The following is a 16,554-nucleotide window of genomic DNA, read 5'->3' as shown; positions in this document are numbered from 1 at the left end:
GCTCTCTCAGGAGCGCCGAGACCCTATTAGACAGCATTCTCATACGGCGGCTCGACATTTGTCATATTAACGCGCAAGTAAACGACGCCTGTTGTTGTGCACGCCCCAATCAAAATCGTCTCGTGTGGAAGTTGGCGTCTGCGTCGAAAGTCAAACCCGTGAAACGGCGCAAACGCTTAGGGAAGTCGCATTTAATTACATCTCCGAATCGAAGTAAAACGGGGGACTGTGTTTGATTTTTTTTTTTTTTTTTTAACTACTTTCTTATCTTGATTGGGTGTAATTGTGCGGGATACCACCCGAAGTGAGAACTTTTTTAAATTTTTTGCATTAATGAAAAGCTTTGATTTCGGCGAAGAAAAGATTTGCGCTTTGCTTGTGGGACAATTAATAGGAAGGCTTAAAGTTAAGAGTCGGCTAATGAAGCCTGTTTAATATGCTGGCGCCACCGACACCATGCGGCGCTCGCTATTATCATCACGGCCCAAACTAGTAGAGAGGTCAAGACATCCACCCTTAGAGGAGTCCTTTGTCTACTCAATAAGGAGTGTGTTTCCTGATGCCTAACGGTGTACATGCACCACTGATATCAACCCGCCCAGGACCACCGGCGGACCCAACCTCCCTCCCTCCTTCCTTCCCTCCCTCCCTCACTCACTCACTTGGCTCGCTCCATCTTCCCTTCATGCTCAAATTGACACTTGGTGCACGGGCGGGCGGACAGCAAGTGGTGGGGCGCCCCCCCCCCTCCCCCAGGAGCCTCCAGAGATGTGACCCAGCTGTCAGCCGTCTAATCCAGTCCAACGTCCCCACGAGTCGGGCCTCGATGCGGAGACGCTCGCCCTCGTCTTCGCGCCTCTCGAGGCGCGGCAGACAAAAGGAGCCTTCGTCAAACGGCCGATCCGCGAGTCAAATCCGTTTGGATGGTGCCCCATAAATCGAGTAGAGCCGTCTTAAAAGACGACTACAGTACGCGTCACCGTGCGAACGCCGAGAGTTGTTGCTGCGTTGTCGAGAAACTTCATCAACCCCTCGAGCTATCCTAGTATTTTTGCGTTCCCTGTGTGTTTTTCTACTGCAAAAAAAAACAAAAAACAAAAAACAAAAAACGGTTTCTCAAGGATTATTTAGTTCTTCCCGGTTGGGAGGAGGCCTTGAGGGGGCGGGCGGGCTCTAGTGACGAAAACTGATTGGTTGACACGGTCACGGACGTCACACCTGGATTTACTTTTCCTACTCGCAGCGCCGCCGTGACGGGACACCCGCAAAGCTTGAAATAAGACGATTGGCGAATGAAAATCGGCATACTGAAACACAAAACGGAGCTACTTCGCGAGCCAGTGCAGCGGACGCCGTGACGAGTCGAGCGGCTACTTGTTCTCAAGCGGTCTGACCGAGCAAAGCAAATTTATTTATGTAGCGCATTTCGTACACAAGGTAAATTCACCGTGCTGACACCAAAGAGGAGATGACGTAAATGCATCTTTTGTACTGTACGGTGTTTTGATCTTCAGCACTCCATCTCCAGGCTGTTCAAATATATCGTGCATGTGATGCATCCAGTGAAGTGATCCCATTGTCAAAGAAACTTTGTGTGTGTGTGTGTGTGTGTCGGGGGTACTTCTTTGTACATTACTTGAGACTTGCTAGATTAATTCCACACTTGATGGGCAGTCAGGAAGTCCAGTGACCTGTGTGCATGCAAGCCATTAAAAAAAATATATATTTTGCAACACATACATATCTCCTTTAAGTAGAAATAAGTCTGCTAAAAGAAAATAAAATTTATATAAAATTTTATAATTATTACATATTTCTTCAAGCAATAAAATAATTGTCATTTTACTGATTCAATTCTATTTAGAAATGTAGTTTAAAGGTCAATAAAAAAATTTCATTTTCAATGAACGTAGAGAACAGGGGTGTCCAAATTACGGCCCGGAACCCATTTGAGACCTGACATCTATTTTTTTTTTTTTTTTCTGTCCCGCCCACTGCATAGATTAAGATGAACTTTTTTTAAACTTGAACATTTTTCTGCATTGTCCTACACAATTTAACACTGAGCGGCAAGGCAGGAGAAGACGAAAGCAAGTTTTGTTCTTATTTCTCACTTTCTTGTTTTCAACCAATCGGAGATCATTCGGTGAGAGGCGAGGCCGAGGTTAACTTTTTAGCCAATGCTCGTGTTATGAATGTGAAGACGTGAGTTTGCTGCTATTCACTTCATTTCTGGTGGAACACAAGAGCTGCTTCCCCCCCCCAAAATACGGGAAAATCATATATATATATATTTTTTTGCTTTACTACCTAGCAATTTTTATTTTTTAAAGAAATAGTGTTCATAAAAACAATGATTGCTTTGTGTAGATTTACATACATTTACTTTACAAAATGAAGTAAAGATGTCAAATGTGCCCTTTGAATTTTTGGACACCCTCATTTAGCCTAAGAGTAGAGCAGACTGATTGTGCAGTACTACCACACAAATGACCCGAAAGCAAAGAGACAAAGCGCTGAAAGAATATGAGCATTGCACAGAAGTATGAGGCGTCGTCAGATCATAATTGAGCCGACCTGGAAGGCGAGCAGGCTGTTGTTAAAAAATCGGCACTCAACTTGTTGTTGTTCCTCCTTCTAATAAGCGTGTCAAAAAAAAAAAAAAAAAAAAAAGACGCATTGTCAATGTTCAATTTGTAGCTGTCGATCACGTTTGTGTCTCAAAAATGTGAACAAAGCACATTGTGTCTCTTTGCCATACTGTTAGCATTGTTGCCATGGAAACAAGCGTTAAAACATTGACAGCTTCTTTTACGCAATTGAGATGCAGTAATATGGACCCTCTGTTTTCTCGTCAAGCATGTGACCTGGATTAAAATTCTGCACTATTATCGTTTTGTGGTATTTATGCATTTACGTGCATTTGATCACACAAATTTGTTTTTTTTTTTTTTTTTTAAATTATGGATGTGTTTTTGTATGGTTCCTGCATGCTCGGGGCACAGACGTGGGCACACATGCGCGTGTGTATGTTTTTCCTTTTTCCTTGGCTTTTGTGCATTTCCCCCGGGCATCCCCAATATCAGTATTCGCGCAGATGCCTTTGATGTGTTTGAAGCCACGTTGCCGTACCTGGGAACACGACGGAAGCGCTTGCTCCTCGGAGGAGCAGCCATTTGCGTTCGCCCTCGCACGGGCGTCCTCCGGCCGTACCGACCCAAACCCGTCGGGCCGCGGCGGACCCTGCTCCCGCCCTCCCGCTTTCCCTGTCCGACGCCGCCTCCCCGGAAAGACAAAAGAGGGAAAGCTTACGGTAACGGCGGATGCAAAACGCAAGCCGGTGACAAGTTACGCCACCCGCTTAACTGCTCATCTGACCCAGCAACAGTACATGTGCCACAGAGCTCCTATTCCTGTGTTTTCCCCGCGTTTCATCCCCTTGAAACTCACTAGTGTCTGTTTCCCACATGCATCCCGGGGGAAATTAAGAGGCGCACTATGTATCTCTGGAGGAATCCCACCACGAATGAGAATAGAGGCGGCAGCATGAAAGAAGAGGGTTGGCGTGAGCCAGTTATTGGTCTTGCCGACGCGTCAAACTACGCGACAAGACAAACTAGCAGCGTCTGCACCTGCCATCCCGACGCCGAGCGAAGGGCGTGCGCATCGCGTGTCGGAGAGGATTTGAGCGCACTTCTGGCTTGAATGAAGATTTTAGTCTTCTACTCGAGCACTAGTTGGAATGTGTTTAGTGTCAGTCGAAAGGAAGAACGTTACACGAGGGGAAATTGCATCAAGGGCAGAATGGCGGCTGTAATTTTACATTTCAACATGTTATGTTGACCCAAAAATCAAATTCAGACCTGTGTGACGTGATTGTTGAGGGACTTTTCTGTTGCTCAGATGAATGGCACAGACTGGAAAAATCTTGTAGCAGGCTAACGTTTGTATTTTGCACAATTAGGCTTTGGGTTACGGTTAAGGACTGCCCGAGCAGACATTTTATCCACATCTATAAAATATGCCTTCCACCAATGCGATGATTGAGGATTGGTTCCCAATCTTGTGATTGTCTCTAAAAGTGTTTTTGATTTCGACTCAATTTAATTGGATTCCCTTGGATTCATTTTCCTCTTATTCGTCAACACAACTTCATCCACAATTTTGTTCCATCGCCTCAAACGTGACATACTTTTCCAAATATGATCTCGAAGCCCCGACTTGTGGTGCAAGCTATTCATTTGTTGGAGATTCTGTAAAAGGTTTCGATGGTTTTAATCCACTTTTTCTGCGGAAACATCCGAACGCCTTGTCGACGCGTTGGTTGGAAACGAAATGTAATCAATTGGAATGAGTTTTATTTCTTTAAGAAAAGCAACTAAACTATTAACTTAATTATAACCAACCACATTTCCAAGGTCATCTTCCCATCACTGGTCACGAGGTATTCGCACTTTTGGAATCCAAAAGGCGACTAGACTAGACTGGAGCGAGCCGAGCGTCCTCCGTGTTTTGTCGTGGTTTCAAACGTGCCGGAGAATGGCGGCGAGCGCGCTACAGGGGGATGTAGAAGAACTAGCGGCTTGGTTCAATGAGGTCAGGATGACAGTGAAGAACAGATGAGGTGGGGCCGACGAGGAGTGGTTTTTGTGGGGCGGCGGGGGTGAAACTAGGCCAGTGTCCAGGCTCGGAGCAACCAAAGCCCCCCCCCCCCCCCCCCCCGCCCCCATCCCCGGTCCCTGGACGCTTCATGTCAGCCCTCTGACAGGACTTCATCTGGGATTCGAACACAGAGTTTTCCACCAGCAGACGCTCCTCTGAAGAATACCCCTCTTTCCTCCTCCCTCCCCCTCCTCAGCAGTCAGAGTTTTTGAGGAGGAATGCTCTCGTTACAATAAGGAGGTCACATGGCATGGGACCCCAGGCTTTTGAGTGCCGCCTCCTCTTCCTCGACTCTCTCAAGACTTGCCTGCAAGTCGTGCGTTTGGTTTTTTTTTTTTTTGGTTTGTTTTTTTTCCTCTTCCCTCCCCCTGCAAGTGGAGGTGCTGTAAATACAAATGTTGACTATATTGTTGATTTCCACTCTGAAAGGCAAACTTGTTGTCAGACTTCATCAAGCCCAGTCTTACTTTTACATTAAAGCCTTGTTAGAGATATAAAAAGCCTCCGACGGGGGCTGGCTGAGTCCCTGGTGAGTCAAGCCGCTGAGAACTAAACTAAACAACCTTCCAGTGGGAGCCCTTCTTCTCTGCGGATAGATGTTTAATTATCTGTGATTGTTTAGTCCGGGGGAGGAATCGCTTTCGCTCCCTCCCGTTCGTCTTAAAAAGCGAAAGCGCGTTTATAGGAATGACTTGAAAGTGAGGAGTCGGGAAAACGCCGCGTCTTCGCCGGCCGTTGCGAACCCGACGACGATTGTTTAGGGCAGGAGTTGTCGAGCGCGACGAAAGCAGACCAATAAATGACAACAACAAAAATGTCATTCAGGGGGAACATATTTTGGAAAATGCTTTTTTTGAATCTTCTTCTTTTCCTTTCGGCTTGTCCCGATTAGGGGTCGCCACCGCCTGTCATCTTTTTCCATCTAAGCCTATCTCGTGCATCTGTCCTCGTGTCTTTCCTCCCAACATCCATCAAGCTTTTCTTTGGTCTTCCTCTCTCTCGCTCTCTCTTCCTTGGCAGCTCCATCCTTTCCATCCTCCGACCAATTTCCTCCCTCTCTCGCCTCTGGACATGTCCAAACCATCTTAAGTCTGCTCTCTCTCGAACCTTGTCTCCTAAACAACCAACTTTGGCTGTCCCTCCCTCGAATGAGCTCATTTCCAATCCTTATCCAACTTGCTCACTCCGAGCCAGAACCTCAACATTTTCATTTCTGCCACCTCCAGTTCTGCTTCCTGTTGTCTCTTCAGCGCCGCCGTCTCTCATCCGTACATCATGGCCGGCCTCACCACTTTTTTGCAAACTTTGCCCTTCATCCTCGCCAAGACTCTTCTGTCACATAGAACACCAGACACCTTCCTCCAACTGTTCCACCTCGCTTGGACCCGTTTCCTCACTTCCTTACCAAAATGCTCTTTGGAATGGAAAGGGAAATTGGTTCTGGGTGGTGTGTCCATACGCCACATACACACAGCGTAGCGTAGGAAGTCATGCCTCCGCAAGTTAAAATTCTTTTTGCGTCATAACGGGCGCTCCTTTCTCTTTTTTGGGGTGGGTGGATGGGGCTCAGCTTCTGCAGGTTAGAAGCGAGCAATTGGCCACAAGTCCAGGGTTTAGCCCCGCCTCTTGCCCTAAGTCACCCGCCACTCAAATGACGACAAACATGAAAGAAAATCATGGATGGATTGTGACTTTTTATCATAATAGTATGAATTTATTCTCAATTATTTGCACGTGTTTTTTTTTCTCCCTTCTAACACATTTCTTTTTAATTTCTGACTTTAAAAATTGTATCCCAACATTTTAACTTTCTTCAAGCACGTTCCCCTCGTTCTCACGTGGATTTTCTCAGGGTTTCTACTCGGGTTTCAGTCCTTATTTCAAGATCATCCATGATTGAAGATCTCTTGGCGATTGGCAGGTGACCAGTTCCGGGTTTAACCCCGCCTCTGGCTCAATGTTGGCTGGAATCGTTTTTTGCAACACGTGAGAGAATCGACGAATGCACGGATTCAGTTTTCCTGCTATTTTCACGGAAAAATGACTTTTTCCATCATGACATGACAACTTGAGAATAAGAAGTAGTTTCTTAAAAGTATCTGAATTTTTATCTGAAGGCTAGGACTGCGAAAGCACGTTTTTTTCCTCAGAAAAAACACAGAGACCATCTTTCCAATGTTGTATTTTTGCGTAAATAACTCTGACTATATTGTCAATGCCTCTGTTCAAATGTTCTTATAATGTAACCGCATTTTTCAGAGTTTTCCTCCACAACAGCTGCTGCCGTCTTAAAGGCATAAACGAAACACCAGATTGTATTTTTCCTCACCGAGTGTAACAGTTTAATTCGTCACGTCGTCCCGACCGATGTCGAACACGTCAGCGTGGACGCCCGCGACGCTAACCGGGCCAACAGTTTCCCAGCACGAATGGTTTTTTTTTTTTTCCTTTCTTGAGCAAAACGTAGCACCAATTCATCATTATTTAACGATCTCGCGCGGCGCAGGCGGCGACAGCAGCTGTGCTCGATATTGATGGGCCGCCTCCCCTCAACTTCCTCTTTGGTGACCCCTAATCCGTGCCCTTAAGGCCACTTTCTCCAACTCACCTTTGCGTCTGTCTCGTCTCCTTTATGACACTTGGAGCTGGCGCGCATCCTGCTGTCTAATGAAGGTGCGTGAGTGTGCGGGCGGCGTTTTGGGAGGGGAGAGCTTTTCCGGGACACACTAATCACCTCCCGGGCTGGAAGGCCCAAGCCGGACAGGTGAAGGGAACCACGTGGAGCCGCCTCTTTAGTTTTCGCTTCATCCTTTACTTCCTGGCTCCCTGGCTCGTGTCCTCGGGTCCTGGTTTTCCTGGTGGGCGAAGGAGGCGGGGGTCGGCGGGGCGCGCTCCGAGGGAGGGGACCGAGCAGATGCTCCGCCGAGGGAGCCCCCCCCGGAACGCGGCCTCCCGCCGGCCTCGCGTGCGTTAACCTTTCCTTTTAATTAACGCTGGTCCCGGCTCCTGCCGCCGCGGTCCGGAGAGAGGTTCCGTGAGCTTATGCGAGTGTCGGGGACGTGCGGGGGAGGCCGCAGAGCCGGTGGGCTGGCGGGAGCGAAAAAGGTGACGAGGGGTGAGGAGGAGGTGGAGGAGGCGGGGGCCGGGATGAATAATGCGCGCTATAGCGTCGCTCGGGAGTGAGAGTCAGCCCCTAATCCTTCCGGGCCCGTGTTATCCAACGTGCCTTCACGGAAGTGTTGGTCGGCGCAGCTGCCGGTTTGCCAGGGATAATGTGCCGGAGTAAATTGGACCTGCTGAGGAGGAGAAGATGCTTGTTCTCATTTGCACTACAGCTCATTACTCGGAACATCACCTTTTATTTCTTTATTTTTTTTTTTTTTAGTCGGCCGCTCGAGTAGTCACTAACTACCCGTGGTCCACGTTATATATAGACTGGATATTTGGAGAATGAATTCATAAATCTGGGGCGGGGTCAAAATTGTGGGACAGAAAGTCATAAAATTATGAGGACTTCTACAGCAACACAGGCTTTTATTTATGCTATTTCATGATTAACAAATAAAAAAAAAAATCATGTGAAGAGCAAAGCTACTGTTACAACAAATGTCATTTTAGTCATATTTTCATCAGTTTCAAAAATATAGAACGTGAAAAAAATATAGAATATATCAATTAATTGGGCATTATTTACATTATTTTATTCATAAAAAGTAAAATATGAATACAATTGTGACGGGATATACAGTAACATTGATAAAGCTGTGTAGCACTGTAAACAGGACCACTCTTGGGTCATTAAATGCATTTCTGAAAAAGAGCATACGTAATATATTGTACAATGTAGTAACTCAGCTAAATGGTTCAGCTGATTTCATCTTCTAATAGAATTCCATCTGAATCGTTGGTGTCATGTGGTACTGCGAAGAGATTTTTTTTTTTTCGTTGGCATGCATGTGGTGGCCATTTTGCTGTGGAGGTCAAAGCCATTTCAGAAGAGGACCAAAAAAACAACAACTTGTGTCAAGTGTCTACCTCACAGTTCTGAGGACCCGGGTTCAATCCCACACCTGCCTGTGTGGAGTTTGCATGTTCTCGCTGCGCCTACGTGGGTTTTCTCCGGGCACTCTGGTTTCCTCCCTCATCCCAAAAACATGCAACATCAATTGGACACTCTAAATTGCCCCAAGGTGTGATCGTGAATGCGTCTTTTTGTCTCCATGTGCCCTGCAATTGGCTGGCAACCAGTCGATGTATGTTGTTAACTAGGAGATGTTTGTGAACATGATTACATAACACTAAAATATTGTATGGAAAATGGACTTTTTAATGGCTTGCAAACAAATTGCCGCATCTCTGGAATGCCCGCCCGCCCATCAAGTGCGACATTAAACAACCAACTGAATCTTTTGTTATCTGCCTTTTTCTACAACGGCCCTGACAGTTGCCAAATTGCGTCATCACAATTCAAATTTACATAATAACTGCCCACGTCCTTAATTTCTTCGCACATGACTTGGCAACCAAGCAGGGACAACACAGAAGCGCTATTATCGCGTCAAAGCCAAAAAGTAAGCGGAGCAGCTGTGTTTGCACAAATTAGCGTCAGCTAACAGTTCCACCAGAGTTCCGACAACCAGCACATACTTAAACCTTCGGCTAAGTTGTTGACGTAGCGGTATGGGGGAATTTTTATTTGGAGATGTCGTGCGCCGCACCCGGTACACAATTTGGCAGCCTGGTGATAAAGCAATGCCAATCGTTTACATTATGGGGCAACTGCTTAAAATCACTTATAATACCACAAATTTTTTAATTGCATTTTTTTTGTACTGGATATTTGTGTTTTTTGTTCTTTTTTATTTAACTTCTATTCATTTTATTTTATATCTAAAAAGAAAAAATAGGTTTTATAAATAAATACAGAAAATCGTAAGAGACAATAGCCATTTATTTATCCATCTGTCCATAGTCTTCATCGCTTATCCTCACAAGGGCCACGGTAGTGCTGGAGCCGATCCCAGCTGTCGTCAGGTACACCCTGAACTGAATAACCAGCCGATCACGGGGCACATGCAGACAGACAACAGTCATACTCACGATCACACCTCGGGGCAATTTAGAGTCTCCAATGAATCCATGTTTTAGGTATGTGGGAGGAAACTCGAGTGCCCAGAGAAAACCCACACAGGCACAGGGAGAACATGCGGGGCCGGGTTTTGAACCCCGGTCCTCAGAACTCTTGGGCTTTCCAGCCGCTCCACCGCCCCGCCACGCTATAGAACCCCTTTTGCACCACAAAACCACAACCTCAATCAAGGGCTGATCAAGTAGGTAGTTGTGGCAAGTATGGTAAGTTGGCAAAAAGATTGACTGTATATTGACTCATCATTTTTACCGAGTTTGTCCATGCACGGCACACAATTCTGATCGTTGAGGTTACGCCAGCATTAAGACGAGAGATGTGCAGGCCGGTTCACCGTCGATGACAGAAATGTTGTTCTCGACATTCGTCGCAAGTGTATGAAGTTCTTTTTTTAATTGTTACACACTATGCGGTTGCTCAGGACCGTTAACGCTCAGGTCGTGATGCGGCAAGATGGCGGCACACGAGCCTGGGCGGTGCCTCGTGACCTGAGTTTTATGATGGAGTAAAGTGAGCGGGGGAACGTTGCCAGGACCTTCCCGGAGCAAGGGCACTGTCTCCCCAGCCCCATAGATCAGCCAGCCCTGAATGTCAAAGCACACAGCAGCCACCGCGGTGCCAAGAGTCCCCCTCTCTCGCCGCATCTCTGGCTGGCGATCTGCTATCTGGTGACACCACTGCGCTAATGACCCGGTCTGGGAGTTGCTCCGCAGGCTCCTTGGCTTGGGAAGATGGAAGTTGCGGATATCTTAGCGGAAGGTCACTCTCCGGGAAGACCACGCGCTCCGTATTGCAGGGGAACCTGTAACGTCGGACGCGTTCTGACTTTGAAATGTGCGTTTTTAAGTGAAGAGATTTACGGAAGTTTTGCGCGATCAAAAACGGGCCCAAAACTTGAAAACAGATGTGGAAGCTGGTTTACTAACCACGTTTGCAGCAGCAGTTTTTCACGGAATGGGGTCACTATATGTGAATTAAGACTTTTTTTTTTTTCCATTTTATTTTTTTTATTCCTCTCTGCCTTATTCAGATCGCTGGTCCTGCTGTGCAGACTCTGACCTCTGAGGGGCGGTGGGGTGCATGCAATGAAATGTACACTTATAGTGACGAAGAAAGTCATGATCAAATATTGTTAATATCATCCACGTTTCACATAGTTTGACAAATATATGAGACAGTATTATTTGGAATATTTTGAGAATTTTAAGATTTAAATTCAATGGTGTTTTTCCGTCATTCACAGAAATGTCTTTTAAACGTAACGCTTTACATCACTTTTACACCTGCTGGCAACTGTGGGGTTAGTGCGCGTGAATATGCAATTCAGCCCCAGCTTTTTGTAATCCATCCATCCATTTTTTTTTTTTTTTTTTTTTTAGCTGCTTATCCTCACGGGGTTCCCAGGAATTCTGGAGCCTATCCCAGCTGTCATCGGGCAGGTGGCGGGGTACACCCTGAACTGGTTGCCAGCCAATCGTAGAGCACCTGGAGACAGACAACAGTCGCACCCACAATCACACCCAGGGACCATTTAGAGTCTCCGATTAATGCACGTTTTAGCGATATGGGAGGAAACCGGTGTGCCCACTCGGAGAAAAGCCACGCAGGCACAGGGAGAACATGCAAAATTTGAACCCGGGTTCTCAGAACTGTGAGGCGAACGCTCTTCAGCTGCACCACCGTGTTGTCCTTTTTGGAAATGTTAGTGGAAAATTGAATTTTGCTTCGGTTTGCTGTCGCTAACTTGCATGAGGTAGGCCCACCCTCTCAAACGGGAATATTTGAGCAAGGCAGGAAACGGGGCGGCGTTCAGGATGTTGTTGTTGATCGTGGCGGCATTTTGATGAAAAGTATGTTTCACAAACCACCTGTGAAATGTTTTAAATTGTGAAAACAAAAAACATGACTCATCCATCCATATTCTTTGCCGCTGATCCTCACGTGGGTCGTGGAGAGTGCTGGAGGCTATCCCAGCTGTCAACGGGGAGGAGGCGGGACACACCCTGAACTGGTTGCCAGCCAATCGCAGGGCACATACAGACGAACAACCGTTCACACTCGCACCAGTGTCCTATTAATGTTTTTGGGATGTGGGAGGAAACCGAAGTGCCCGGAGAAAACCCAGGCAGGCACGGGCAGAACATGCAAACTCCGCACAGGCGGGTCGGGATGGAACCCGGGTCCTCGGAACTGTGAGGCCAACGCTTTACCAGCTGAGCCCACCGTGCTGCCGACGGGACTCATCTGTCTCCTTTTAGGTTTTTGGTTCGACTCCAAATTGTCCTTTTCAGGCCTTTCATTGTACTTTGCTGACTTCCACCACTTTTCAAGGATTTGCGAGGACGGATGTGGCTTCATTTCGCCTTTTTTCCCCCCATTCACAATTTTACTACACAAAGAAACACACGCATATATGATCATTTTACATCCGTTGTTTAATTGCTTAATAATTTGGATGATAGTAATGTTGGAAATGTGCCCTCCTGGCTGCTCAATCCTTCAAACTTGTGATAGTTTTTTTTTTTTCCCTTGTTTTTGTTTTTCTCAGTTAGCTAAGCGAGAAGGCCTCAGTGCAACACTCTCACTCACTTTCTGTTGTAGCTGTTTTTGTTTTTCTGCTCAGCCTCAGGAGTTTGGCTTGTTAGAAGAGAGTCTAAAGTCCCCCCCCGGGGGGGGGGCACTCCTCGTGGTGATGGGGGCGCTTCCTCGACCTCACTCATGCCCGGTGTGGGTGGCGTTCCGGCAGGGGAACGCGCGCACAGCGGAGAGCCGGACGGGAGACGGCGATGTGTCTGGTGGGCTCTCGTAGGACGCAGCCTTATTCTCGGGGTCGTGCATTCCGGCAATGTCTGTAATTACAAGCAAGTGAGGAGGAGAAGGAAGAAGGGGAAAAAAAAAAAAAAAAAAAAAGTTGAATATTTCGCCTTTCTCCAAATGAACGTGTTCTGCTCCTCGAGGGAGGCATTCGCATCTCAGAGTTCTGCTTGCTGGATGGGTTTTAATGAGGCAAGTCAAAGTGTGTGTGTGTGTGTGTGTACACGTGTGTGTTTGTTTCACACGCATGTCTGTGTATGTGCCCTCTTCTAACAAGCGTAATTGACCAACTGCATTTTTAAGACGCCGTTTTTCACCATTTATAACCGAATTTTTATAAATAGCCTTCAGTGATTATTATCTTCTTCGGAAGTTATCACGATTCCAACTTTGTTTTAAAAGTTAAGTCGTGACTTTTAGGTGGGGGTTTTTTTTTTTTTTTTACTTCTTCATGTTTTGTTGTACTTTTTGTGTTGAGCCAAATGGACAGAGGATGAAGAGGCCACGGCTCACGGAGGAGCCTCCAGTCGAGGGCAGAGGATTGTGGGAGGGAAGCGGCTCGTCCCCGCTGGAGGCTGAAATGTTGCGGCGCGCAAACACACATACACACAGCTGCTTATTTTTCTACAAATACCGTGTCGGCAAGCTCTTAGTCCAAAATGTAAAAACCCTGTAAAGTGAATTCAGAAATCTGTTTTCGAAATTCACACATTTGAAAGCTAATTGCAGAAAAAGTGTCATAACTGAGAAGTTTGTAAAAGCGAATATTGTTATGTCTCTGTTTTGAGTTGTGGTTTTTTTTTTTTTTGTGTGTGTTTCAGTGTCCGGGTGACGTCTCCTGCAGCGCACCTGCCGCGAGTTCCAATCCGCAGCTGTGGCGGTGAGCGGCCATCAGATTATTCCTTTGCTCACCCTCATTGGTCCACGAAGCACAACGTTTGATTCTGTTTTACGTTTATCATCTGATGAGGTCCTACGCCCTCACGGTTTTTCATTTCACATTTCGCTTCGTAGTCACTTTTGTAAATCTTTTTCATGGAGTTGGTTCGCTGTTGACGCTTGACCTCGTTACTAGTTTATTTGTGTATCAGTGATACTTCTACATTCCGCTGACCTTTTGTCGGGTCACATTTTGTCCGTTCATTTTCTCCCCTTGCGTTTTTTTTAAATACTTTCTTCTGTCCTTACCTTCTCTCCTCCTTATTTTTTAAATGGTTAGTCTTGTATATCGATCTTTGAGTCTGTTGGTCTTTGGGATCCACGTTCATTACTGATACAGGGAGTCCTCGACCAAAGACGTTTCGACTTTATAACACCCGTCCCGATCCGCCATTTTGTCTGGCTAACACTTGTCTGTGTTTATGCGCCGGGAGTATCTTTGCAATTTTCGCTCTCCTTTTTAAGCATTATGGCCCCAAAGAAGAAAGCTGTGTCTTTTAGCAATACGTCTGCAGCCGAAAGAAAATCCATTACCCTGGAAATGAAGCTCAAGATCATAAAAAGATCTGAGAAAGGAGCGACATCAACACCATCGAGGCCCGTATTTTAGCGCATGTGATGAAGGGTTCCGTTCCTCCGTCGGATACAGTGATCACAAAACAAGGTTCTTTGATACTTGTCGAGATGGAGAGGATTGAGGACCGGGTTCCTTGGCAATAGCTAAGTGCCGCCTCCCTGTCTTCTTCTCCATCCAGCTCTCAGCAGTAATGCTAAGTACATCATCTCGTTTATTTCAATGCATTGAAGTATTTTGATGTAAATTCTGACTTTAATAGTGGAGTCCGACTGAAGTCGAAATTCCAGTGCAGTCGCTGCTCTTGGAATGGATCTCAGTCCTAGACCGAGGTCTCCCTGTATAGCGGGAAACTGTTTCTCACCGTATACGTTTCTTCTTGGGCGTGGCTACAGCGGTGTTCGGTGACGCGCTTTGGAGTCCGGCGTTAACAAACTAGATTAGAACTCTAATGCATTCATTTGCACCAGTAGCTATCTGGTACAATTTTGCCTGGATCAGACTGGAAAACAGATTTGAGCTGACACGATGGCAAGATGCGAGACTACCATCATAACGGTCACGGTCAGAAGAATCGGCAACGGGACATTATCACTTTACCATATCCCGGATTTCACAATCATTGGGCTGATCTTGTCAAATCAAGCTGTCGGGGAGGAGGCGGTACTGGAAAAAATGCGTCAACACCACCGAATATAACCAAAGCAGCAATGACAACAATCACGGGGGAGGAGGCGCTAGTTTTGATTGCGGCATTGTTTTGCGTTTGGAGACAAACAAACGTGCTGACCAAATGGTCAGAACACCCAGACGACTGTTCTGTTCCGTTGGGTAGCCGGAGCAGGTTCCGACTCAACCGCAACCCAAGTCAAGGCAAAAGATATAGAAAATGGACGAATGGAAGAACGAGCCATCGGCCGCATCTTCTCTGTGGATTGACTTTTTTTTTTTTTTTTTTTTTTTTTTTTTACACTCGATGGTTGAAGACACAATTTTGTTTTCCTTTCAAGTGGCACAACTGGGATTTGCTTTGTGGCTGCGTGAAGAAAAAAATGAGGGCCTTCACAAACGCGGACGCAAAAAATGACGCCTATTCAATATCTGCGATGCGAGCGCAGATTGGATGGACCCAACTGAACGCGTGAAGTAACAATGCAAAGATATCTGGACTCGCTGCCACATCTCCATATTGCATAAATGTCAGATATTTCATCTTTTATGTCTTACATCTTCCAATTTGGAGAAACAAAACTATTTGTACTGCTTAGCCTTGTTCCCATTTTTTTTCCCCCCTAAAAAAATGCATATTTGATTGTTTTTCTTTCCATATTTATAAGGCGATCCCCAGTGGCCAAGTCGTGTCAGACAGTTTTTGGAGCATCTTGTGCAATATTCCTCACATGAGGTGGGGAAAAGGAAAAAAAAAAAAAAACGCACACACACACACACACAAAAAACTTGGGGTTAAGGGAATATCGTGTAACTTAGAGACTGCGAGTGAGTCAAGTCAAGCCTTTTCCCAGTTCCTTTGTCACTAATGAAAGAAGCAAAGAGCCCTGGAGGATGTTTGTTTGTGTTTTGGAGAGCATTGGATGTGGGGAAGGCGGAAGATAGGTGGTAAAACTTTGGGAGAGACGTCTGACAGTGCGCCGAGACAAGCGAGGGGGAACTTTGAGGGGAAGCGTTGCCGGGATTGAAGCGTTAAGGCGGCTGAGACCTCCTGACAGAATCCCAGCGCCGACAAATAGACCTTTCATATATGCGTGTTTACCAAGTTTACTGTAGTTTGCGAGGCCTTTGAACGCAGCAAAGCGCCTCACGTCAATCCCTGTCACGCTTTGTCTGACTGATCTTTTGGCGTGTGTGTGTGTGTGTGGCAACGTGTGGGTGGGGTGCGGGTCTGTCGGTGTACCGCCGGGCGGGCGGGTGGGCGGATGGGGGGTCTCATTTGAGCAGCAAAAGCCTGCAGATTAGAGAAAAGATGAAAAAGGTGAGCGTGTAAAATGAAAGCTTTGTCGCTGTATGTAGGTCACAAGTCCCCCTTTTAATTGCAGTGTTAAGCAGGATATGCAAACTTCTTAAATGATATATAAAACGTGAGCGACCAACACGTGGAGGGTTTTTTTTTTTTTTTGTAACACAGCGCACACATACTGTACGCACACCTCCAACGATAATCTCAAATCATCTCCCTCAAATCAACATAAAATATAAGGATAAATTCTAAAAGTTCCATTGTATTTTAAACGCACATATCTCCTATTTTGGTGGCACGGTGGATCGGCTGGAAAGCGTTGGCCCTCACAATTCTGAGGTCCCGGGTTCGAATCCCGGACCCGCCTGTGTGGAGTTTGCGTGTCCTCCCCGTGCCTGCGTGGCTTTTCTCCGGGCACTCTGCAACATTAATTGGACCCTCTAA

General features: G+C 46.3%; 1 protein-coding gene across 1 annotated transcript in view; it reads left to right on the top strand.

Moving 5' to 3' along the window:
* LOC133510649 (zinc finger protein 521) overlaps positions 1 to 16,554 on the top strand; it is a 173,750-nt gene that overhangs the window by 15,347 nt on the left and 141,849 nt on the right. Inside the window, exon 3 of the mRNA XM_061838800.1 lies at positions 13,444 to 13,502. Within this exon, the coding sequence (XP_061694784.1) occupies positions 13,444 to 13,502 (59 nt within the window). The remainder of the gene's footprint in view (positions 1 to 13,443; positions 13,503 to 16,554) is intronic.

This window comes from Syngnathoides biaculeatus, chromosome 13 (genome assembly GCF_019802595.1).
Source record: "Syngnathoides biaculeatus isolate LvHL_M chromosome 13, ASM1980259v1, whole genome shotgun sequence".
Taxonomy (NCBI): domain Eukaryota; kingdom Metazoa; phylum Chordata; class Actinopteri; order Syngnathiformes; family Syngnathidae; genus Syngnathoides; species Syngnathoides biaculeatus.
Note: the sequence above shows the minus strand (reverse complement) of the source record. Positions and strands in the feature narration are given on the sequence as shown.